Source organism: Hyperoodon ampullatus (genome assembly GCF_949752795.1).
Source record: "Hyperoodon ampullatus genome assembly, chromosome: 13".
NCBI classification, from domain to species: domain Eukaryota; kingdom Metazoa; phylum Chordata; class Mammalia; order Artiodactyla; family Ziphiidae; genus Hyperoodon; species Hyperoodon ampullatus.
The window spans coordinates 52,305,143-52,329,429 of NC_136926.1; the positions used below are offsets into that span (position 1 = coordinate 52,305,143).

Consider the following 24,287-nt stretch of genomic DNA (forward strand, 5'->3'; position numbering starts at 1 on the left):
ATTTTTCTGGCCTTTGCTAAGTATGTTCTCTCAGTGCCAAGATCCCATCAGTCTGCTCTCTCAGGCTGTGGTCCAGCAAGACAGATCCCAGTTTTGGACGCCTTCTACGTTGCCAGGCATTTCTTGCCATGTCCTCATTTCACTTCCAAGCTCGCACCCACCGTGGGGAGAAGGGCTGTTGGGCACCTGGGCCTGGGCCTTCGCTGTTCCCTCCCAGCCTCAGCTTTCTGAGGGCGGTAAGAGACCCCGCCCCACAGAGGGGTCTGAGGGTTTAGTAGAGAGTTGGTGCGCAGGGCTCAGGAACAGCGCCCCAAAGGGGGCCACAGGCCTGCAGTACCCCTGCTCTCCTCGGATGCAAACACACTGCTTCCTCCAGGGGATCCTGAGATGGAAAACTTCTTCCCACTGTCCAGAATCTCTGTCACTTGCCCATGTGTTCTTCCATGGATGCCATTTAATCATTTTCTTCTTCTCTTGAGCCCCCCTGACTGGCATTCACCTCTTCCTCCTCAGTCTCTTTGCAGGGTTTGCTTCCTGAATGTTCACCGAACACTGACTAAGAGCCTCCTCTGAAGCTACAGGCCCCCCTCAGCTGTCCCAGCCAGAAGTGTGGTTTGCCTGTGATTTGGGTATAGTCAGGGGTCCTCTCAGACAAAGTGAAATGTGGCCTGTCTCTCCGTGAAGCAGCCATCACTGCCCTCCGTGTAAAGCCCCAGGTCCTTAACTCACCTTATGAGGCCCTTTGCCCCAGCCACTGCCGCCGGACAGCTTTCATTCCTCCTGCTCACCCTGTGCTCCCGGCTGCATGTGCTCTTTCCTTCTGCCCAGAACATTTGTGTCCAGTTTCCCCTCTTGAACTCCTTTTCATCCTTGGAGACTCTGCTTAAATGTCCTTTTGGCACAGAGACTCATGACCCGTCCTAGGCTTTGCAAAAACCCTTGCCAGACCTTCCCAGGGCAACATGAATTTGCTCTTAGAATATCCATCATGTTTATAAATGTTTTTTATTGTGTCTGGTGGGAGCTGAGGGGCTGGGATTTCCCTGTGTCCGTTGTTAGGGTTTGCCCACCTTTGCCGTACTGAGGCCACGGGTGACATGTAGGATCTCTTAGCATCCCTATAACCTCCATAACAACAAGAGCTGGGTCTGTCTTGTGTGTCCATGTGCCTCTCACCACTTGTACTGTTGTTGGGTATCAGTGAGAAGTTGTGAGCAATTTTCCTCCCTCGGTATTGACAAATATCTTAGCTCCCTTGAGGACTTTTCCTGCGGACTTTCATGGTCCCTCCTATTTCCAGGGGACTCGGCAAGGGTAGATGATACTTTTTCCCAGGTCTGCTGAGAGGGCAGCTGGTGTGGCTTAGGGCAATGACTCAGAAGGAATGGTTGTGACTATGTGGAGGGGACTGCTGGTGACCGAGGTCCTGATGAAAGAGAATAGGAAGGCGGGCAGAAATGTTTTGGAATTCAGTGTGTAGTCTCAGTGTTTCCTAAGTGTCCATGAGAACTTTGTGAGAAGATGCTGGCCCCAAGACCACACTGGGGGCCCTTGGATGTGAGAGGAAAGCAGAGTCTTGGTCCCCAGAGAACCTGTGCCTTGTCATTCCTGTGTTTGATTAATACAGCTCGAAGAGGGCTCAGCCGTGAGTCCTTTGCAGGGACTCCCTGCTACTTGGTACCCAAGGCCCTCACTTGGGTGTCTGGCCGCATACCACCATGACCCCCATTGATAGGATTTTATGTCCCATGTCACTAGCCAAGTGGTGAGCCCTCTGAAAGCAGGGGTGTGTGTTGTGCCCTTGACACATGTGTCGCCTGGTGTATTCAGTGCAGAGGGTGTCAGGAATGAGCAGCCACACGTGTTTGCTCTCTGTCAGCTCCATTCTCCATCTTTGGTGGCTTGGCTTGACTTGAATGTGTGTGAATTTTATTTAATTTGTTCATCATTAGAACAGCTTCACACACTGCAGATTTGCAGTGAGGCCTTGTGGACACTGAGCCTGCATTCTGGTCAAGAGGTAGTTTTGGAGATGATTTCCTCCACAACAGTGATGAAAGAGAGAAACTACCCCAGCGGTCAGATCACACATTTAAATGTCTGACTCCAGAAAGTAAGGCTGGAACGTAGGGGGATGAAATTACACTGTTTATTCCCAAGAATGTGTGGCTTTCTAGAGCTTGCATGTCCATTGCCTCACTTGTCCCTGCAACCGCTGGCTGATCAGGGGCCAGAGTCACTGCTGAAGTGGAAGGAAACATGCATGTAGGCTGGAGTCAAACAGCCATCAAATTGTGGATCCTTCCTGCTTTGTCTGCCAGTCTCCTGGGGATGATGAGTAGACTCAGGCTGATGGCAACCAACTGCACCCATCTCCCCATCAGTGATAAAGCCCCACAGAGGCACCCTTGCCAGTTTTGCCATATGCTCACCAATTAAAACTTAAATGCACGCCACATGCTAGGCTGTTGGAAACACATTCTCGTTTTGATGTGGCTATTCTGAAGTAAATGTGTGCAAGAACATATGCTTTCTGTCAACCAAACGATGACACTGCTGTTGCTAAAACTATGCTTTTGCCGTGCTAGTAAAACGATGGGGTTCTGTTTCTCTTTGCTAAATGCTCTATTATCAAATGAAAAAGAAATACCATAAAAAGTCCTTCAGCACCAAAGGGAATTTTTCTCAAAGTTTTTTTCGCTCTTTCCCTGTATCCAGCCTGGTTTTTGCTTTTAAGGAAGAATGCCTGGGACTCTCCTGGTGGCGCAGTGGTTAAGAATCTGCCTGCCAATGCAGGGGACACGAGTTCAAGCCCTGGTCTGGGAAGATCCCACATGCCGCGGAGCAACTAAGCCCGTGTGCCACAACTACTGAGCCCGTGTGCCACAACTACTGAAGGCCATATGCCTAGAGCCTGAGCTCCACAACACGAGAAACCACCACATTGAGAAGCCCGCGCACCAAAACGAAGAGTAGCCCCTGCTCACCGCAACTAGAGGCAGCCCATGCACAGCAACGAAGACCCAACACAGCCTAAATAAATAAATGAAGGAAGGAAAGAAGGAAGGAAGGAAGAATGCCTGACACACCCATCTTGAGCACACCAGTTCACAGTTGTGTGCCCTTCCATTTCCTCCTGCTACTGCCAGCCAGTGCATCTCAGCCTGGAAACTTTGCTCTCTTATCACCAATTCCAAAACCATCCCTCTTGGGGACACCCAGCAAGGGCACCCAGCAGACAGCAGAGGGCCTTTGCCACACCATCCTCATTTTCCCCATTCTCCCCAGGCAGCAGGTGCCTGTACTAGGCTGGAGTCCCCAGCAGAAGATGTACAATGTGTCATCAAGCCCGGGCGGGCAGAAGTCCCTCTGTCCTCTACACCCAGTTCCCACCTGAAGGGCGCTGGTGCGGTTCCCACGGAGGAGGATTTCTTCCGTGTGGAGGTCAGAAGTTACCCAGGATGTAAGGAGAGGCTGGCATTTCATTCTCTACACTGCCTCCCTCTCTCCCCCCACAATTCCCATACTCATTCTCTGAGGAAGGCAGCCTGAGAGCAGGTGAGGGGCGGGGGTTCTGGACCCAGTGAGTCCTGGCAGAATGACTTCTTGCTGGGACGCTGAGGGCCGGTGGGCCCCCTGCCCAGTGAGGCCTGAGCTTCGCTCTCCCATAGTAATGCCACTGCCTGGCCTGCTGGGAGACCTGCCCTGGGCACCCCATTGCCAGCCATCCCTGCTCACCTGAGCTGGCAGGATATCTCCACAAAGAGAGAGCCCTCTGAACTGCCTGTTCTTATAGGGTCAGGGCAGGCCCCTTACATGCACCAAGCCTGCCTGAATCTGTATTGCTTCGAGCAGTATGTACGTAGGGCTGGAGCACATGCTCTTGGTGGCACTGCCGGGATTCCAGCAATGTGGCTCTGCCAAGCCATGAGGGTCAGACCCTCACGAGTGACTCGTCCTCCTCTGGCCATCACAGATGACATTTTTTTTTTAATTCCCAATCATTTTGCTACCCATTCACAGCTCACACCTTAGAGGGTTGCTCAGCAAAAACATGCATACAGCAGACTGTGCCATTTCCCTGCTTCCTAGGGGACACCCATGGAGCCTAAGCAGCAAATCTCCAGCCTTGACAGGTTTACAAAGAGTTCTGTGCCCGTGAGTGATTCTTCTAAGTAACTTTCAAGTGTATGGAATAACTTCACATTATGAGCAAACATAATTCAAGCAAAGGGTGATGGACCTCACTGGTTTAGCCACTGATAGAACATCAGGCTGCTGTTTGCTTATCAATAAGCTTGATTCACCATGGGCTTTTTTCCTCTTCCCCTGAAGAGGCAAAAGGATCATGTATTAGTTTGCTATTGCTGTGTAACAAGTTACCACAAACATAGCTGTTCAAAACAGCATCCATTTATATTATCTCACAGTTTCCATAGGTCGGAAGCCCAGCATGGCTAACTGGGTTCTCAGCCGGGGGTATCACAAGGCCACAGTCAAGGTTGTGGCTGGCTGGGCTCTTATCAGGAGGCCCTGGCAAGAGTCCACCTCCAGGTTCATTCGGGTTGTTGGCAGAATTCAGTTTCTTGTGCTTGCAGGACCGAGGTCCCTGTTCCTCGCTGGCAGTCAGCCAGGAGTCATTCTCAGCTTCTAGAGGCCACCACATTCCTCATCTCATGGCCCCCTACATCTTTAAAACCAGCACTGATGCATCAAATACTTTTTTTGAAAATAAATTTATTTATTTTAATTATTTTTGGCTGCATTGGGTCTTCGTTGCTGTGCACGAGCTTTCTCTAGTTGCAGCAGGTTGGGGCTACTCTTTGTTTCAGTGAGCGTGCTTCTCTTTGTGGTGGCTTCTCTTGTTGTGGATCACGGGCTCTAGGCACACGGGCTTTAGTAGTTGTGGCGCACGGGCTCAGTAGTTGTGGCTCGTGGGCTCTAGAGCACAGGCTCAGTAGTTGTGGTGCATGGGCTTAGTTGCTCCACGGCATGTGGCATCTTCCCAGACCAGGGATCGAACCCGTGTCCCCTGCATTGGCAGGCAGATTCTTAACCACTGTGCCACCAGGGAAGTACTTCATCAAATACTTCTTGTGCTTCTAATCTCTGACATCCTTTTCTGATGCTGACCAGAAAACACTCTGTTTTTAAAAGGTTCACCAGGTTAGATCAGGCCTACCTGGATAATCTCCGTATCTTAAGGTCAAGAGACTTGAGACGTGAACACCAGCTGCACGGCCCCTTCCCTGCAGTGCCTCAGTCTGTGTTTGACTGAATAACCAGGGGACGGGAATCTCAGGGGCCAGTTTAGAATTCTGCCTGCCTCAGACAGCACGGAGAAATCAGCCTCATGTTCAATCTCACCCTCACTCGACGCTTCCAAGAAATTCCTGTCTTGCTCATAATCTCCACTGTTATCTCCCCCAGCGAGCACCGGCGATCCTGAGCCCGAACCAGAGGCAGAAGCAGAGGCAGAGGCAGAGGTGGGACGGGTGGCCGATGAAGCCAGCCGGGAACTAGCCCCTGCCCACGCGGGAGCAGAGAGCGAGGTGGAGCGGGTCCTGGAGCCAGAGGCTGAAGAGCGAGCCTCCCTGAGCGAGAAGGAGCAGCAGAATGAGGCGGTGAACGAGCGGGACAACTGCTCGGCCTCCAGCGTCTCGTCCTCCAGCAGCACGTTGGAGAGGGAGGACAAGGAGGACAAGCTCTCTCGGGACAGGGGGACCGGTAAGGAGTCCCCCTTTCCCCGTGAACACATCCCAGGGAACCCCGGGGCAGGGGACCTGGTTTGCTGGCCTCTGAGCTGACCGGCTGGCCCAGCTCGCTCCCCAGACTGTCCCCCAGTGTCTGGAGGGGGTTGTGGCCCCACTCAGCCAGCCAGCAGCTTCCTGCCCTGCAGAAGGGCCCCAACCCTCTGCCACAAGGCTGCACCGTCACCTCCACAGCTAGGAAAAGGGCCTGATAATGAGGGCGACAAGGGACTTTTCCGGAGGAACAAACCCCAGAAGAGAAATTCCTCATTTCCTTCTAACTGTTTAATTGTGAGTAGTAAGTGTGGCTTTTTTCTGATTTAAATTTAGAGACATGTCATGTTGTTGTCTACTCCCTTGAAAGAGTTTTTGCAAGGAAGTGTGTTAAGCCACTATGACTGAACATTTCAGACCAGAGCAGATTTGGTAAAATGAATCATATGAGTACTTTGAAAAACTGCCAGTTCACAGCATGCTGAGATCAATTTGATGTGCTCAGCTGGAATGTATGTAATTTAGGTAATTTTCTACAATATGCTCAGGACCACTCTTTTCTTCGATACTAAGTACCTGCTTTTTCTTATGGAATCATACCTTTTTGGTGTCATCCCCGATATTCATTCAATTTCTCCTGTTTAATGGTGACTTTATGTTTAGGGATCAAATGGAATGTTAGTCCTCGCTAGGGACTCGGGGAGGGTGCCACAGAGGGTTCTAGAAATTGTAAACGATTCAACTAATCATTTGAATTATGATTCATATGCGACACCATGGAGTTGGTTTTCCTACCGATGACCTGTGCACTGTCAGGGTGGCAGGAAGCCACCTCTTTCAACTGACTCTCATCACCAGTGAAGGCATGTCTTATGGGCCAGGCTTCATTAAGGCTGCACAGTGACACAGACTCAAGGAACTTACATCTTAGGCCCAAATGGCAGCTGCAAGGGCCTGCCAATCAGTGGCATGACCCAGGCATGATATGTTAGTTCACAGATTCAGAATACATTGTCCCTGAAGCCTGGATGAGTGAACAAAGATTGAATGAATGAATGAAGCCATAATGTCTCCTAGGAGACCTGTCAATCAATGGCTTAGTCTAAATAGTTAATATTTGAGTTTTCACAGTTATATGATTCGATTTTATTCTACATATCACTGGTCACCATTATATAGTGAAAAAGGAGGTCTTAAAATACTTTATGTCTTAGGAATTATCAGATTGAAAATCTTGTGTCTGGTTGAAGATGTATGTGCTAAAAGGATTACGTATATTGATACTAAATTTCTTTCAAAGTCAGATTACACTTACACTCTCAAATTCTACTTGTTGTTATTCACATTTAATGTAATTATGGTCACAGTACAGGGTGTCGGGTAAGTCTTCTTGATCATTTGGCCTTAAATCATGTTTTATTCTATTATGAGTAGCTTTAAGTATTATTCATCATAACTAGGTTTAGCAGGCCTAAAACATATAAACAAGTTGGATTCGTAAAAATAAGCCGGGGAACAGAGCTTTCTTGGATCAGATTGCCCAATATCCTTCCAAATAAGGACAACTTTCCAAAAATGGAGACTCTGCTCCCAGTGAAGAACCACTGACTTTCTACCAAAAGCTGGTGGTGTCCAGGAATTGGAGCTTTGCATTGACTTTTCTGCTTCAGTCTGGTGCTGTTAAGAAATGTGACCATGTTTATTTGTTGTAGCTTATTGGTTCCTAAAAAATCCCACTGCTCATGGGCACATCAGCAGCTGTGGAGACAGAGAAGCTCTGTCACCATTGCTTTTGCTTTTCAGAATTTTCTCAATTAAATCACAAAAGCAATCAAAGTGATTCCCAGTCTTATTTCTAACAGTTGTACCTATTACTTGAGAATGAATTTGTAGGGCTTGAAAGAGACCCAACTTATTGCAGATGTGTGGTTTTATTTTTCTTGGTTTTCATGTGTTCCACTCCCTGGCATTAGAGTAAGAGGCTTTACTGTAACATTCATCACACTTTGTTGTAGTTACTTGTATAACTGTACTTTGTCTCTATTTGAATGTAAGCTTTGTGAGGATGGGGATGTCTGTCTTATTCATTGTGAGGTCTTACTTCCTAACTGGGTGCCCAGAACATAGTAGGGGCTCGTAAAACCACTGATGACTAAATGAATGAATCTGGCTAAGATGGAGATGCCCCATTGCTCCCAGGTCCTCCATTTCACAACTAAAATACCAGCACCCTGGATGTAACAAAACAACCAATCATAGGAGGACTCTGAAAGGTGGAAAGAAGGAAGCAGACTGCCTAGGAGGCTTTGAACTTGAACGACATGGCAGTGAAGCTTCAAGGAAAGCCGATTCCCTTAGCCAAAGGATTGGGAAAGGCATTGCCTAACAGAACAGAAAATCTTTCTTGCTGTTAATAAGTGCTCTATCCTAAATAAGGTCTAATGGAAAATTTGCCACTGTCTCACCTCTCCCCATAACCCAGTGGTTTCAGTGAGACTGAAGAGGAAGTGGCCTTCTATACAGCACCCCCATGGAAATAAGAGTGACAATTCTGCTGTTCCCTCCCCTCCTCAACCCTGTGGTGTCACCGGGACTCAGAAGGGAGCCAGTCTTCTATCCCCTGCCCAGTAGAAGCAGGTTGTGCTACAGTTCCCCTGCTGGGGTAGTGTTGGCTTAATGGGGAGCTCAGTCTATCCCCTGAAGGGGAGAAGCAAGTGGGTCCCAATTCCTCCAACAGGGTAGTGTCTGTGGGGTCCTGTGGGGATCTGAGCCTTCACCCCCACCCAGAAGGAACTAGACTTAATGAGGAGTGGAGAGGGGACTAATAACATTCTCTGTCCCCATCACCACCCTCCTTGTCCCTGATGCTGATGGGAGCACAGCGGAGAATGATGTGGTTGGAGGTGGTACTAGTCTGCACTCTGTTCTCCCCAAGCCAGAATCAGTGGGGACTGGTGGGAAGCTGAGCCTTCACCTCACTTGGAGGCAATGAGCCAATGTGAGTTAGTGCTCCACCTCCACTGGGAAGATGCTGGTGGGGTCAAGGGGGTGTTGAAACTCCACCCTACCCATCTGCAGTGAGGGAGTGTGAGTCAGCCCTCTTCCTGGGTGGTGACGGTAGGACCCAGCAGGGAGCTGAACATCTACCTGCACCAAGCCCTGTAGGCTACACCCCAAAAGGGTGACTACCTGCTAAAAGAGAAGATTAAATATTATCCAGAGTCTATCAGATGATACCGGAAATATCCAGGATACAATAGAAAATCACTCATCATATCAAGAAGTAGGGCAATCACATCTTGAATGGGAAAAGACCATCCACAGGTGCCAACATTGAGATGAATCAGATGCTGGAATTATCTGTCAAAAATTTTAAAGCAGTCATCATAATAATGCTTCAGTGGATAGTTACAAACACTCAGGGCTCAGGAAATACATGAAAAAAAACTTAGCAAAGAAATAGGAGATATTAAAAAAGAACCCAAGGGAAATTATAGAACTGGAAAATACAGTAACTGAAATAAAATATTTGACATGCTTTATAGTTGATTGGAGACAACAAAGAAAATAATCAGTGTACTTGAAAACAGATCAGTAGAAATTACCAAATCTGAATAACAGAGAAAAAAATAGACTAAAAAGGATGAACAGAGCCTCAGGGACCCATGGGATTATATCAATAAACTAACATTCATTTCATCCGAGTCTGAGAATAAGAGGAGAGAGAGTGCAGTGTGGAAAGATATTTGAGGAAATAATGGCTGTATACTTCCCAAGTTTGGCAAAAGGTATAAATCTACAGATTTAAGAAGCTGAGCAAATCCTAACAAGGATAAATCCGAAGAAATCTGCACCAAGACAAATGACAAACTTCTGAAAACTAAAAACCAAAAAAACATTTTTTGGAAAGAAAGAAATAACGTGGTACCTATAGAGGAACAGCAATTCAAAGGATAGCAGGTTTCTCATCTGAAACATGGAGGCCAGCAGGAAGGGGCACAGCATCTATCAAGTGCTAAAAGACTAGAACTATCAACCATGAATTACATATACAGTAAAAGTAGCCTTTAACAATGCAGGGGAAGTAAAGACATTCTCAGTTAAAGAAAAACTAGGAGAATTTGACACTAGCAGACCTACCCTCGAAGAATGGCTAAAGGAAGTTCTCCGAACAGAAAGGAAATGATGACAGAAGAAGGCTTGGGACTCCAGAAAGAAAAGAACAACAGAATGGGTAAAAATAGGGGTAAATTAAAAAATGCTCTCTTTTTACTCGTGAGCTTCTTAAATCATATTTGATGGTGGAAGCAAAAATTATATTTGATATATGGTGTTCAATATATGTAGAGGAAGTACTTAAGACAATTGTGTACTTAAGACAAAAGTGGGAGGGTAATGGGATCAAAATGGAAGTAAGGTTTCTACACTTCAAAGTAGTAAATACCAATAGACTAAATAAGTTAGTGTATATATTGTAATACCTAGAGCAACCACTAAGAAAGTTACATGAAGCCATGTACTCAAAAACACTCTAAATGAATCATGTTGAAATTCTCAAAAATGTTCAAGTAATCCACCCAAGACCAAGAAAGGAGAAACAGACACTGAAACAAAGAGATCAAACAAAACAAATAAAACAGCAGACTCAAGCCCTAACATATCAATTAAAAGACAGAGATTTGCTGAGTGTATAAAAACACAACCCAACTACATGCTATCATATACAACACTCATTTCAAACGTAATGACATGGGCAGATGGAAAGTTAAAAGTTGGGAAGAGATATCAGGCCAACATTAATCAAAGAAAAGCTGGAGTGGCTATATTAATATCAGATAAAGTAGACTTCAGAGCAAAGGAAATTATTAGGGACAAAGAAGCACCCTACATAATGATTTTAAAAAGACCTAAATGAGTGAAGAATGTAAACGAGAAAACCAGCATTCAAAATGTTACCTGATTATGCTCTTTTCCCTGTTGCCAAAATAAGAAACTGCCAACATTTCCCAATAAATGAAGAGAGTGAGGCAGTCTGTTCAGAGAGACTCAGCCACTTTATCTGCCGCAGCCTCCTGGCATCAAAGCAGTCTCCCTATTTACAGGACTGTCTGACCAGCTGTAGAAGTTTTTCCGTCGTGTCCTCAAATGCCACCTCTTCTCTCTTTGATGGTGGTTATCGCCTAAGTGTATTTTGTTTGTGAAACCAACCTACAAGAGGGCTTAAGAGCTCCTTGTTCTGGTGTTGGTCGCTTGGTGAGCTCAGGCCACTGTCGAGGAGAACATAGAGGACAAAGCTACACAGGAAAAAATGGAGCACCAGGGGGCCTCTGTGCTTCCCCAGTAAATACTCCTCAAAATGAAGGCACAGCTATGTGGGAGAGACCAGTGTCCCCCCACCAGCCCATTTGATCTGGCTCTTCTTTGGTAGAAAGAAGGCTCCTGGTGCTCACGTCCACGGCCTAGGTCTTCTGCCCCTTGCTCAAACAAGTATCCACACAGGCCCTAGATATCTGATGGAACTCACATCCTGAAATGCCCACTGCACAGCCCTGCTGGCCCTTAGGAAGCAAATTCAGAGGGATAACATTGGTGACCATTCATTCATTCATTCATTCATCCTAGGTGCTGGGGATACAACAGGGAACAAAACAAACCCAAATCCCTGCTCTTGTAGAGTTTACATATCAAGGAGGAACACAGCTTAACAAGTAAGGATAATCATTCCAGTGATGGGGCAAAGGCAACAGTAAAATCAGAAAGGGAAACGTGGAAGATTAGACAGTAAGAAGTGCTTGGGTAGAAAATAAAGCAGGAAAGGATGAAACTGGAGGGGGAGAGGGAGGTTTGCACAATTTTAAATAAAGTGATCGGGGAAGATTTCACTGGGAAGATACTATTTGAGCAAAGACCTAAAGGAAGTTGAGAAGCAAATTGTGTGATTACCTGGGTTTGTCCCAGGAGGGGCAAAGATCCTGAGGCTGGATCACCTCACGCCTGGTGAGTTCTACGAATGTCAAGGACCTGCTGTAGCTGAAGAGGTTCATGTGTGTATATCTGGGGTGGTGGTAGTGGTAGGGGTGGTGGTAGGAGAGGAAAGAAAACTAAGGTGGGATCACAAATGGCTTGGGAACATTGACAGGTCCTTGGCTTTTTGTCTCAGTGAAATGTGGCACTGTTAGAAAACTTTAAGCAGAGAGATACGATCGGACATTGTAACACATCACGTGGCTGTAGTGTTGAGAACTGACTGCAGAGGGACAAGAGTGGAAGCTGAGACCAGCTAGGGGCTCCCCTGCAATACCGGCGTCAAGAAACCATGCTGGTTCGGACCAGGGTCATGGCAGGAGTGGTGATGAGAAAAGTGGTTGGATTCTGGATGTAACATGAAGATTTAGCTAACAGGATGCCCTGCTGTGTGGGGTGAAAGAACAGGATAAAAGTCAAGGATGACTCTGAGGCTTTTGGAATTGGCAGCAAGATGGGTGAAGTAGCTGTGTCTGAGGTAGTAAATGACTGCAGGAGAAGCAGTTTCAGTGAGTGGATGGGAGTGAGGGCAGAAGGTGGTATTTAAAGCCCTGAGACTGAATGAGATGATGACGAAGAAGGTGAGTGTAGATGGAGAGAAGAGGTCCAGGGACACTTAAATGTTAAAGACAAGGTGGAACCAACCCAGGAGACTGAGAAGGAGCAGCCAGAAAGAAGGAGGCAAAGCAAGTGAGTGCAATGTCTGGGAGGCCAAGTGAAGGACATAAGTCAAGGTTGAGGGAGCGACAGCTGCGTCTTGTGCAACAGGAAGGTCATCGGTCACCCGGAAAGGAGCATCTTTGAAAGGGAGCAAAAACTTCACTAGACTGGCTTCAAGAGAGAATAAAGAAAGAAATTGGAGATAACAAAACAACTCTTATAAGCAGCTTTCCTTTAAAAGAAAGGAGAAAATTTGGATTATAGGTGGGGGGATTAGTGGAATCAAGTGAGGTTTTCTGTTTTTGTTTAATGGGTAAAATTATACCATGTTTATATGCCAGTAGGAAGGCCTAGTAGGGGGAGCATGGGAGATGCAGGATGGAGAATTGCTGGAGTGGTTTCCAAATGCACGAGTGGAGTGGTTGACCCCCGCTAAGAGGACGGTTTATCAGTGTCACAGGACAGAGGCCATGGTCAGGGATCAAGTGCAGGTGGGTGGGTGGAGGCAGAGTGGAGGCCCTGGAAGATCTCTGACTTTGTCTGTTAAGTTTTTGAAACAGGAAACAAGGCCATGCTTGCAGAGGATGAGATGGGTGGGGGATGCTAGAGGAGAGTGGAGGTGTGTGAAAAGTCATCTAGGAGAGGTCATGGATGGGACCGCCAGGCAGCATCACCTGAAGACTGGTGGCCATGAACTTAAAGTGTGACCAATGGCATGGTCTGTGCATTTCTCCAGACACTTCGGCTGCCCTGGTGCAGAGGTGGAGTAGGGGCAGAAAGGGGGATAACTCTACAGCCTTTCCAACATGTGCCACAGGTGAGGGAGCATTTCCTTGCCTCCCTGTGTATAGTTAGGGCAGAAGCCCCTTAGTTATCCTGGGTGGGTCCTGACCAGCTGTCATGGGTGGGCAGGAAAGGTGTGGAAAATTTTTCCCATGAGCCTAGGCCAGAGCCACAAGCAGTGTCATACCTACAAGAGTCTTGGGTCCTAGAGTGGGTCATTGGCTCTTTGATGTAGCACCTCTTTCTGATCCAGAGCATCTTGTCAGGCATGACCACCTTCCTCTCCAATTGCTTTATTTCTGTGCCATCCTGAATCCCTCTGTGTGCAATGTCCACATGTTGCCTAGTTGCTTTTCTCATAGTATTGAGGCCCACGCCACATTCTCATTTTTTGTTTTCCTGTGAACTTTTCAGGTTTGTGGTCTGCGGGTGTTCAGGATGCCGGTGTAAATGAGCAGTGTGGCGACATCCTTACCAGCAAACGGTTCATGCTGGACATGCTGTATGCCCATAACAGAAAGCCCACGGATGATGAGGAGAAAAGGGAGGGCGAGACCACGAGGACCACGCAGGGGGCGGAGGCCGTAGCCAGCCTGGCTAGCCGGATATCCACCTTGCAGGCCAACTCTCTGGCCCAGGATGAGAGCGTCAGGAGGGTGGACGTTGGCTGTCTGGACAATCGGGGCAGCGTGAAAGCCTTTGCTGAGAAATTCAACAGCGGGGACCTAGGGAGAGGGTCCATCTCCCCAGACGCCGAGCCCAATGACAAGGTCATGGAGAAGGTGTCGGCACAGCCCAAGACAGAATCTGACTACATCTGGGACCAGCTCATGGCCAATCCACGGGAGCTCAGAATCCAAGACATGGATTTCACTGACCTGGGGGAGGAGGACGACATCGACGTCCTGGACATGGACCTGGGTCACAGGGAGGCCCCGGGGCTGCCTCCCCCACCCCCGCCCACCTTTCTCGGTTTGCCGCCCCCTCCCCCTCCGCCCCTGCTGGACGGCGTGCCTCCCCCTCCAGTCCCCGGTAATTTATTGGCTCCTCCTCCAGTATTCAGTGCTCCTCAGGGCTTAGGGTGGCCCCAGGTACCCAGGGGTCAGCCAGCATTCACCAAGAAAAAGAAGACCATCCGTCTGTTCTGGAATGAAGTGCGGCCTTTTGAGTGGCCGTGTAAGAACAACGGCCGCTGCAGAGAATTCCTGTGGTCCAAACTGGAACCTATTAAGGTGGACACTTCCAGGCTGGAGCACCTGTTTGAGTCTAAATCGAAGGAACTGGCCGTCTCCAAGGTACCGCTAGCATCCAGCATGCCTCTTGATTTGCAGAGTTACTTTCAGCTGTTGGGTAGAATGGAGAGATTTGTTGTATATAAAATGTCCTTCATGTTGCTCTTGCTATTTGCTAAAAAAGGCAGTTGGTATAAAAATCTGACCTTTAATACAGTACTCTCAGTGCCACATGCTAGGTGTGAGCTAAATGCGTAAGGGACACTTCATTGCTAACGTGGACAGCAGCTTACTAACACCAACAGGTGAAATAGCTTTCAAAGAACCTAGTAACCTCGAGGAAGAAACAAAAGGGTTACCCAGGGAATGTTAGTATGGCCCGACAGCAGATGTTGACATTCTCTAGAGGAAAGTAGGCTTGCTAATTAATCAAACATACTGACTTCGTCCCGGGGATGTGTTTATTCACACTTAACCTTTGTTGTTTATGGTTGATAGTAGTAGTTTGAACCTCAGCTGTAACCACACAATGCTTTCACAAAGGCAGTAATCTGCGTGGCATTTCTTCAGATAATCCCCTGGCTGAGTCAGCATGCTGCAACTATCTAGATATTTCCAAATAACCATGTAGTTAGCATCCTGTAAACATTACACATGTATCTAGATTTCTTATTTTTCATAGATGTTTGAGAACCTGTAGGCATTGCTGCTGTGATATTTTTAACAGAGATATTCTATCCACTTTTATAAATGGAAAGCTCTGTACATGAAGTTACTGGACATCAAAGGTAAAGTCATGGCTAATGAACACTGATGAAGAGGCTGCATGATACTGTCACAGATTTTATTTCTCATAATTCACTGCATTAATAGGGTCTCCTTTACATATCTTAAAGAACTGGGTTTTTTTTAAAAAAAACTCGTGATTCTGGGTATATAACAGTTTTAAAACAGGTTTAAGACTGTCTTCTCAGGAACTAGGGCTAAGAGAAAACGCTTTGTAAAGTATAGTTTAAACATGTAAGAACTTATTATCATGAATTAATTCCAGCTGCATGGGTTGCTTCATTGAGCATCGTACTGGGTGAGTATAAAGATGCCTGAGTTGGGCTCCCTGACCTGCCAGTCGGGCACTGAGTTTGAATCAAATAGTATGTGCAGCATCCTCAGGATAGGAGTGTCCTTCAGACAAGGACCTGAGTGATGGAGTTAGCGCCTTTCACCACTGTGTGATGCTGAAAGGCTAGGGCGGGAGCTGTAAGCAGTCAACTTCCTGTTAAAACCTGTGCCTGGGGGTCTGGATCTACCTGCTGCTCTTCCTGAGTTGGCTTTTACCCTTGCAATGATTTCTGCCCAGTCCCAGCAAGGATGTGAATCTAAACCATTTCCAGCCCTACCCCACCCCACCCCCAAGTCAAAATTAAAGTTTTCTCCTGTTTACAAATCAAACTGCTAGGATCCAATACAGAAAATCGTGCCATCAGTCCTCTCCTCCAACTGGAAGTAGACCCCCTCTTGTCCTCTCTAGAAAATGACACCAAGGGAAGTGACATTGGGCACCTGCTCTTGGTGTCTCTGTGTCCTGACTTCCCAGGATTGGTCACGTGTGGTCATGAGCCACCCTCATGCCCCCTTCAATTCTTACCGTCAGACCGGGCATCTGGGAGAAGACTGGCCTGGCGGGGTTGAAACAGCAGACGTGGTGGCCGGGAGTTACCCAGGATGTGCCCTCACTCCCTTCACGCTGATCTGGTTGGCCCGTCTCCATCGTCCCGCGTGGCTGTCTGCACCCTCTGGGCTTTCCCTGGTTGCACCTCAGCCTCGGAGGTTGCTGATGGGGAGGCTAGCTCTTGACTCAGGGTGGGAAGAATAAAAGAGTAACAGTTTGGCAGTGAAGGAACTTCTGACTTCATTTTTACAAAGGAAATGGCAAAGTTAAAAGCTTCCTTGAGAATACAGAAAATGGGTTCACCTCCCCCGCCTCCTTCTCTTGATCCCACTGTGGTTGGTGGTAAGAGCCTGGTTGGTGCCCACTCAGTAGCCCAAAGTTCCAGTCTTGCTTGAAGTAGGTGGCAACCTCTTAAAATCCTTTATTTCCCAGCTTAAGGACAAATGTTCGCCTAGTCTTTATAAAGTGAGAGCATAAGAGGAAAAGTAATATATTGAAAAATTTACCAAACTGATTCCAGAATGTTCTACAATGAGACCCAGGAGACCATCTTGGGAGGCTAGGAAATGTGAGTAGGGGTTAATTGATAAATGTTACAAAAGGTGAGAATGCAAACTGGAGCGTTGAACCTGTTATGTGTATGTTATCCATATAGGTACAACCAATTTTACTTCTGTTTCTAATCCTTGACTGTGATTTTCATAAAACTCAGCTGTAAACAGCCACTTCCGAATTCTGGCTCATGAGAAGTTTTTCATTAAACGCAAATAAAATAGACTTCACAAGGCAGCACAGAGCAAAGGGAATCAGTTGTAGTTTCCATCAGAAAACTTACACCAGACTAGAGTTACAGGGCATGGTTATGACCAACCGAGTTACCTCTAAAGATTCATGTGCCAGATCCAAGGCTGGGTGACCACTTAATGGAAATGATAAGGACAGAAAGATGTGCTTTTTGATTTCCTTTCCAAATAGTTTCTGGAACTGGATCTACTTTTATCTCACAGCAGGAGATATATATATAGCTTTTTTTGAATTTTATTTATTTTTATATAGCAGATTATTAGTTATCCCTTTTATACATATTAATGTATATATGTCGATCCCAATCTCCCAATTCATCCCACCACCACCACCACCTTTACCCCCTTGGTGTCCGTACGTTTGTTCTCTACATCTGTGTCTCAATTTCTGCCCTGCAAACCAGTTCATTTGCACTATTATTCTAGGTTCCACATATATGTGTTAATATAAGATATTTGTTTTCCTCTTTCTGACATACTTCACTCTGTATGGCAGTCTCTAGATCCATCCATGTATCTACAAATGACCCAATTTCGTTCCTTTTCATGGCTGAGTAATATTCCATTATATATATATGTACCACATCTTCTTTATCCATTCGTCTGTCAGTGGGCATTTAGGTTGCTTCCATGACCTGGCTATTGTAAATAGTGCTGCAATGAACATTAGGGTGCATGTGTCTTTTTGAATTATGGTTTTCTCTGGGTATATGCCCAGTAGTGGGATTGCTGGGTCATATGGTAATTCTATTTTTAGTTTTTTAAGGAAGCTCCATACTGTTCTCCAGAGTGGCTCTATCAATTTACATTCCCACCAACAGAGCAAAAGGGTTCCCTTTTGTCCACACACTCTCCAGCATTTGTTGTTTGTAGATTTTATAATGATGCCCATTCTGACTGGTGTGAGGTGATACCTCATTGTAGTCTTGATTTGCATTTCTCTAATAGTTAGTGATGTTGAGCAGCTTTTCATGTGCTTATTGGCCATCTGTATGTCTTCTTTGGAGAAATGTCTATTTAGGTCTTCTGCCCACTTTTTGATTGGGTTGGTTTTTTAATATTGAGCTGCATGAGCTGTTTATATATTTTGGAGATTAATCCTTTGTCCGTCGATTTGTTTGCAAATATTTTCTCCCATTCTGAAGGTGGTCTTTTTGTCTTGTTTGTAGTTTCCTTTGCTTTGCAAAAGCTTTGAAATTTCATTAGGTCTCATTTGTTTATTTTTGTTTTTATTTCCATTACTCTAGGAGGTGGGTCAAAAAAGATCTTGCGGGCTTCCCTGGTGGCACAGTGGTTGAGAGTCCACCTGCTGATGCAGGGGACGTGGGTTCGTGCCCCGGTGCAGGAAGATCCCACATGCCGCAGAGCAGCTGGGCCCGTGAGCCATGGCCACTGAGCCTGCGCGTCCGGAGCCTGTGCTCCACAAGGCGAGAAGCCACAACAGTGAGAGGCCCACATACAACAACAACAACAACAACAACAAAAGATCTTGCTGTGATTTATGTCAAAGAGTGTTCTGCCTATGTTTTCCTCTAAGAGGTTTATAGTGTCCAGTCTTACATTTAGGTCTCTAATCCATTTTCAGTTTATTTTTGTGTATGGTGTTAGGAAGTGTTCCAATTTCATTCTTTTACATGTAGCTGTCCAGTTTTCCCAGCACCACTTGTTGAAGAGACTGTCTTTTCTCCATTGTATGTCCTTGACTCCTTTGTCATAGATTAGTTGAGCACAGGTACGTGGGTTTATCTCTGGGCTTTCTATCCTGTTCCATTGATCTGTATTTCTGTTTTTGTGCCAGTACCATACTGTCTTGATTACTGTAGCTTTGGAGTATAGTCTGAAGTCAGTGAGTCTGATTCCTCCAGCTCCATTTTTTCCCTCAGGACTGCTTTGGCTACTTGGGAACTTCTGTGTCTCCACACAAATTTTAAGATTTTTTTTGTTCTAGTTCTGTAAAAAATGCCATTGGTAATTTGATAGGGATTGCGTTGACTCTGTAGATTGCTTTGGGTAGTATAATCATTTTCACAATATTGATTCTTCCAATCCAAGAACATGGTATATCTCTCTATCTGTTTGTATCATCTTTAATTTCATTCATCAGTGTCTTATAGTTTTCTGCGTACAGGTCTTTTGTCTCCCTAGGTAGGTTTATTCCTAGGTATTTTATTCTTTTTCTTGCAGTGGTAAATGAGAGTGTTTCCTTAATTTCTCTTTCAGATTTTTCATCATTAGTGTATAGGAATTCAAGAGATTTCTGTGCATTAATTTTGTATCCTGCAACTTTACCAAATTCATTGATTAGCTCTAGTAGTTTTCTGGTGGCATCCTTAGGATTCTCTATCATATCATCTGCAAACAGTGACAGTTTTACTTCTTCTCTTCCAATTTGTATTCATTTTTTTTCTTTTTGTTCTCTGATTACCATGGCTAGGACTTCCAAAACTATGTTGAATAATAGTGGCGAAAGTCAACATCCTTGTCTTGTTCCTGATCTTAAAGGAAATGCTTTCGGTTTTTCAGCATTGAGAATGATCTTGGCTGTGGGTTTGTTGTATATGCCCTTTATTATGTTGAGGTAGTTTCCCACTATGCCCACTTTCTGGAGAGTTTTTATCATAAATGGGTGTTGAATTTTGTCAAAAGCTTTTTCTGAATCTATTGAGATGATCATATGGTTTTTATTCTTCAATTTGTTAATATGGTGTATCACATTGATTGATTTGCGTATATTGAAGAATTCTTGCATCCCTGGGATAAATCCCACTTGATCATGGAGTATGATCCTTTTAATGTGTTGTCAGATTCTGTTTGCTAGTATTTTGTTGAGGATTTTTGCATCTATATTCATGAGCGATATTGGTCTGTAATTTTCTTTTTTTGTAGTATGTTTGTCTGGTTTTGGTATCAGGGTGATGGTGGCCTCATAGAATGAGTTTTGGAGTGTTCCTTCCTCTGCAATATTTTGGAGGAGTTTGAGAAGGATGGGTGTTAACTCTTCTCTAAATGTTTCTTAGAATTCATCTGTGAAGCCATCTGGTCCTGGGCTTTTGTTTGTTAGAAGATTTTTAATCACAGTTTCAATTTCTTTACTTGTGATTGGTCTGTTCATATTTTCTATTTCTTCCTGGTTTAGTCTGGGAAAGTTATACCTTTCTAAGAATTTGTGCATTTCTTCCAGGTTGTCCATTTTATTGGCATAGAGTTGCTTGTACTAGTCTCTTAGGATGCTTTGTATTTCTGAGGTGTCTGTTGTACCCTCTGCTTTTTCATTTCTAAATTTATTGATTTGAATCCTCTCCCTCTTTTTCTTGATGAGTCTGGCTAATGGCTTATCAATTTTGTTTATCTTCTCAAAACACCAGCTTTTAGTTTTATTGATCTTTGGTATTGTTTTCTTTGTTTCTATTTCATTTGTTTCTGCTCTGATCTTTATGGTTTCTTTCTTTCTACTAACTTTAGGTTTTGTTTGTTCTTCTTTCTCCAGTTCCATTAGGTGTAAGGTTAGATTGTTTATTTGAGATTTTTATTCTTTCTCGAGGTAGGCTTGTATAGCTATAAACTTCCCTCTTAGAACTGCTTTTGTTGCATCCCATAGGTATTGGATCATCGTGATTTCACTGTCATTTGTCTCTAGGTATTTTTTGACTTTCTCTTTGATTTCTTCAGTTATCTCTGTTATTTAGTAATGTATTGTTTAGCCTCCATGTGTTCGTGTTTTTAATATTTTTTCCCCATAATTGATTTCTAATCTCATAACGTTGTGGACAGAGAAGATGCTTGATATGATTTTAATTTTCTTAAATTTACTGAGGCTTGATTTGTGACCCAAGATGTGATCTATCCTGGAGAATGTTCCATTTGCACTTGAAAGGAAAGTGTAATCTGCTGTTTTTGGATGGAATGTCCTATAAATATCAATTAACTATCTAGTCTATTGTGTCATTTAAAGCTTGTGTTTACTTATAAATTTTCTGTTTGGATGATCTGTCCATTGGTGTAGGTGAGGTGTTAAAGTCCCCCACTATTATTGTCTTACTGTCCATTTCTTCTTTTAGAGCTGTTAGCAGTTCCCTATGTATTGAGGTGCTCCTATGTTGGGTGCATATGTAATTGTTATACCTTCCTCTTGAATTGATCCCTTGATCGTTATGTAGTGTCCTTCCTTGTCTCTTGTAACATTCTTTATTTTAAAGTCTATTTTATCTGATATGAGTATTGCTACTCCAGCTTTCTTTTGATTTCCCTTAGCATGGAATATCTTTTTCCATCCCCTCACTTTCAGTCTGTATGTGTCCCTAGGTCTGATGTGGTTCTCTTGTAGACAGCACATATATGGGTCTTGTTTTTGTATCCATTCAGCGAGCCTGTGTCTTTTGGTTAGAGCATTTAATCCATTCACATTTAAGGTAATTATCAATATGTATGTTCCTTTTATCATTTTCTCAATCGTTACGGGTTTGTTTTTGTAGGTCCTTTTCTTCTCTTGTATCTCCCACTTAGAGAAGTTCCTTTGGCATTTGTTGTAGAGCTGGTTTGGTGGTGCTGAATTCTCTTCGCTTTTGCTTGTCTGTAAAGCTTTTGATTTCTCTGTCAAATCTGAATGAGATCCTTGCTGGGTAGAGTAATCTTGGTAGTAGGTCCTTTCCTTTCATTTCTTTAAATACGTCATGCCACTCCCTTCTGGCTTGTAGAGTTTCTGCTGAGAAATCAGCTGTTAACCTTATGGGAGTTCTTTTGTATGTTATTTGTCATTTTTCCCTTGCTGCTTTCAATAATTTTTCTTTGTCTTTAATTTTTGTGAATTTGATTACTATGTATCTTGGCATGTTTCTCCTTGGGTTTATCCTGCCTGGGACTCTCTGTGCTTCCTGGACTTGGCTGGCTATTTCCTTCCCATGTTAGGGAAGTTTTTGACTATAATCTCTTCAAATATTTTCTCAGGTCCTTTCTCTCTCTCTTCTCTTTCTGGAACGCCTATAATGCAAATGTTGTTGCATTTAATGTTGTCCCAGAGGTCTCTGAGACTCTTTTCATTTCTTTTCATTCTTTTTACTTTATTCTGTTCCGTGGCAGTGAATTCCACCATTCTCTCTTCTGTCTTCTGTCACTTATCTGTTCTTCTGCCTCAGTTGTTCTGCTATTGATTCCTTCTATGTATTTTTCATTTCAGTTATTACATTGTTCATCTCTGTTTGTTCTTTGATTCTTCTCGGTGTTTGTTCTTTAATTCTTCTAGGTCTTTGTTAAAAATTTCTTGCATCTTCTCTATCTTTGCCTCCAGTTGTTTTCCGAGATCCTGGATCATCTTCACTATCATTATTCTGAATTGTTTTTCTGGAAGGTTGCCTATCTCCACTTCATTTAGTTGTTTTCTGAGGTTTTATCTTGTTCCTCTCTCTGGTACATATCCCTCTGTCTTTTCATCTTGTCTATCTTTCTGTGAATGTGGTTTTTTCCCCACAGGCTGCAGGACTGTAGTTCTTCTTGCTTCTGCTGTCTGCCCTCTGGTGGATGATGCTATCTCAGAGGCTTGTGGACATTTCCTGATGGGAGGGACTGGTGGTGGGTAGAGCTGGGTGTTGCTCTGGTGGGCAGAGCTCAGCAAAACTTTAATCTCCTTGTCTGCTCAGGGGTGGGACTGCCTTCCCTCCCTGTTGGTTGTTTGGTCTGAGGTGACCCAACACTGGAGCCTACCTGGGCTCTTTGGTGGGGCTAATGGCGGCCTCTGGGACGGCTCACGCCAAGGAGTACTTCCCAGAACTTCTGCTGCCAGTGTTCTTGTCCTCACAGTGAGCCACAGCCACCCTCGCATCTGCAGGAGACCCTCCAGCACTAGGAGGTAGGTCTGGTTCAGTCTCCTATGAGGTCACTGCTCCTTCCCCTGGGTCCCAATGTGCACACTACTTTGTGTGTACCTTCCAAGAGTGGAGTCTCTTTTCCCCCAGTCCTGTCAAAGTCCTGTAATCAAATCCCTGTAGCTTTCAAAGTCTGATTCTCTATGAATTCCTCCTCCTGGACCCCCAGGTTGGGAAGCCTGGCGTGAGTCTCAGAACCTTCACTGCAGTGGGTGGGCTACTGTGGTGTAAGTGTTCTCCAGTTTGTGAGTCGCCCACCCAGTTATGGGATTTGATTTTATTGTGATTGTGCCCCTCCTACCATCTCATTGTGGCTTCTACTTTGTCTTTGGATGTCTTTTATTTTGTGTTCCAGTGTCTTCCTGTCGATGATTGTTCAGCAGTTAGTTGTGATTCTGGTGCTCTCACAAGAGGGAGTGAGAGCACGTCCTTCTACTCGACCATCCTGAACCAATCTCTCTATATAGCTTTTTAGTAAGATGATTTTAATTATATTTTGAGGAAAAGGACAGAAATCCTGCACTAAATTTCATCATGTTATGTTTCTTCTGCTGGTCTAAGATGTGGAGAATGGCATAAGAGGTTGTTAAAATGACCCCAGGGTAGGATGTCAGGGCAGAAAGCCCCTGGGGGTGGGGAGGTACCCTCCATGGTCTTGACATCACCCTGAGGAGCCCCAGGAAGTGGCCTTCCACATCTGTGCCTAATCCAGGACAGCCAATTTCCTCTTGCCCCCAAAGGGCAGCTTTTATACTCTCAGATCCAGAGAGACCACAAAAGCTATGGAGTGGAAGAGGGACACAGAAGGAAGAAGGGACCTGATTTCCCCTTTGGGGACTCATTGCTGTCTTACTTACCTGGGTTCATTGCTTTATTAAGGGGAGGGGGCTCCGGAATGGATTTGGAGAAATTTTTTCAACTTTATTTACCTTGAAGTTTCTAAATATATCAGAAACTATTAGCAGTGACTCTTTAAGAAAATTCAGAGATGATGATTTATTGGTCTGAGGCAAGCCCTAGCCTGGGTTATTTTGAAAATCTCCCTAGGGTCCTCAGCCAAAGTTGTGAACCATTGATTTAAATTGAAAAATGAGGCACCATTGAGGGGGGCATTGTTCCCACCATCACTTTCCACATTGACTCCTTCACTGGCCCCCCACATCCACCTCCATTTTATTCTCCTGAGAAGAGAGGAAAATCTTCCTACCTTATATTCAAGTTCAGGTCATAAGGAAGTATGTTATTTTATTGAACAGCACCCTCAGAAAACCTGAATTCTCCCTGGAAATTCCAAACCCAACTTTGGGGCTTATCTGGGGTGATCACACACCCTAGTGTATCCAGGATGATCCTGGTGTGTGTGGAGGTCCCAGCATAATTATTAAGAATACTCCCTTCCCCTCTCAAAAGTCTCCTGGTTAGGGTACTAGATAAACTACATTAACATTGGAAATGTAACTGTTTTACAGTTGGCCTCTGCTGTAAAAGACTCTAAGAACAAATATGGGAAGTTA

The 24,287-nt window shown here is 44.9% G+C and overlaps 1 protein-coding gene across 7 annotated transcripts in view; it reads left to right on the forward strand.

Annotated features, from left to right (window-relative positions):
* Nucleotides 1-24,287, forward strand: part of FHOD3 (formin homology 2 domain containing 3) — a gene marked incomplete at its 5' end in the record, with an annotated part of 495,578 nt that overhangs the window by 408,470 nt on the left and 62,821 nt on the right. For all 7 annotated transcript variants that reach the window (XM_079717563.1, XM_079717564.1, XM_079717565.1 and 4 more), the window contains 2 exons: nt 5,431-5,727; nt 13,626-14,506. In XM_079717563.1, coding sequence (XP_079573689.1) covers nt 5,431-5,727; nt 13,626-14,506 — 1,178 coding nt within the window. The remainder of the gene's footprint in view (nt 1-5,430; nt 5,728-13,625; nt 14,507-24,287) is intronic.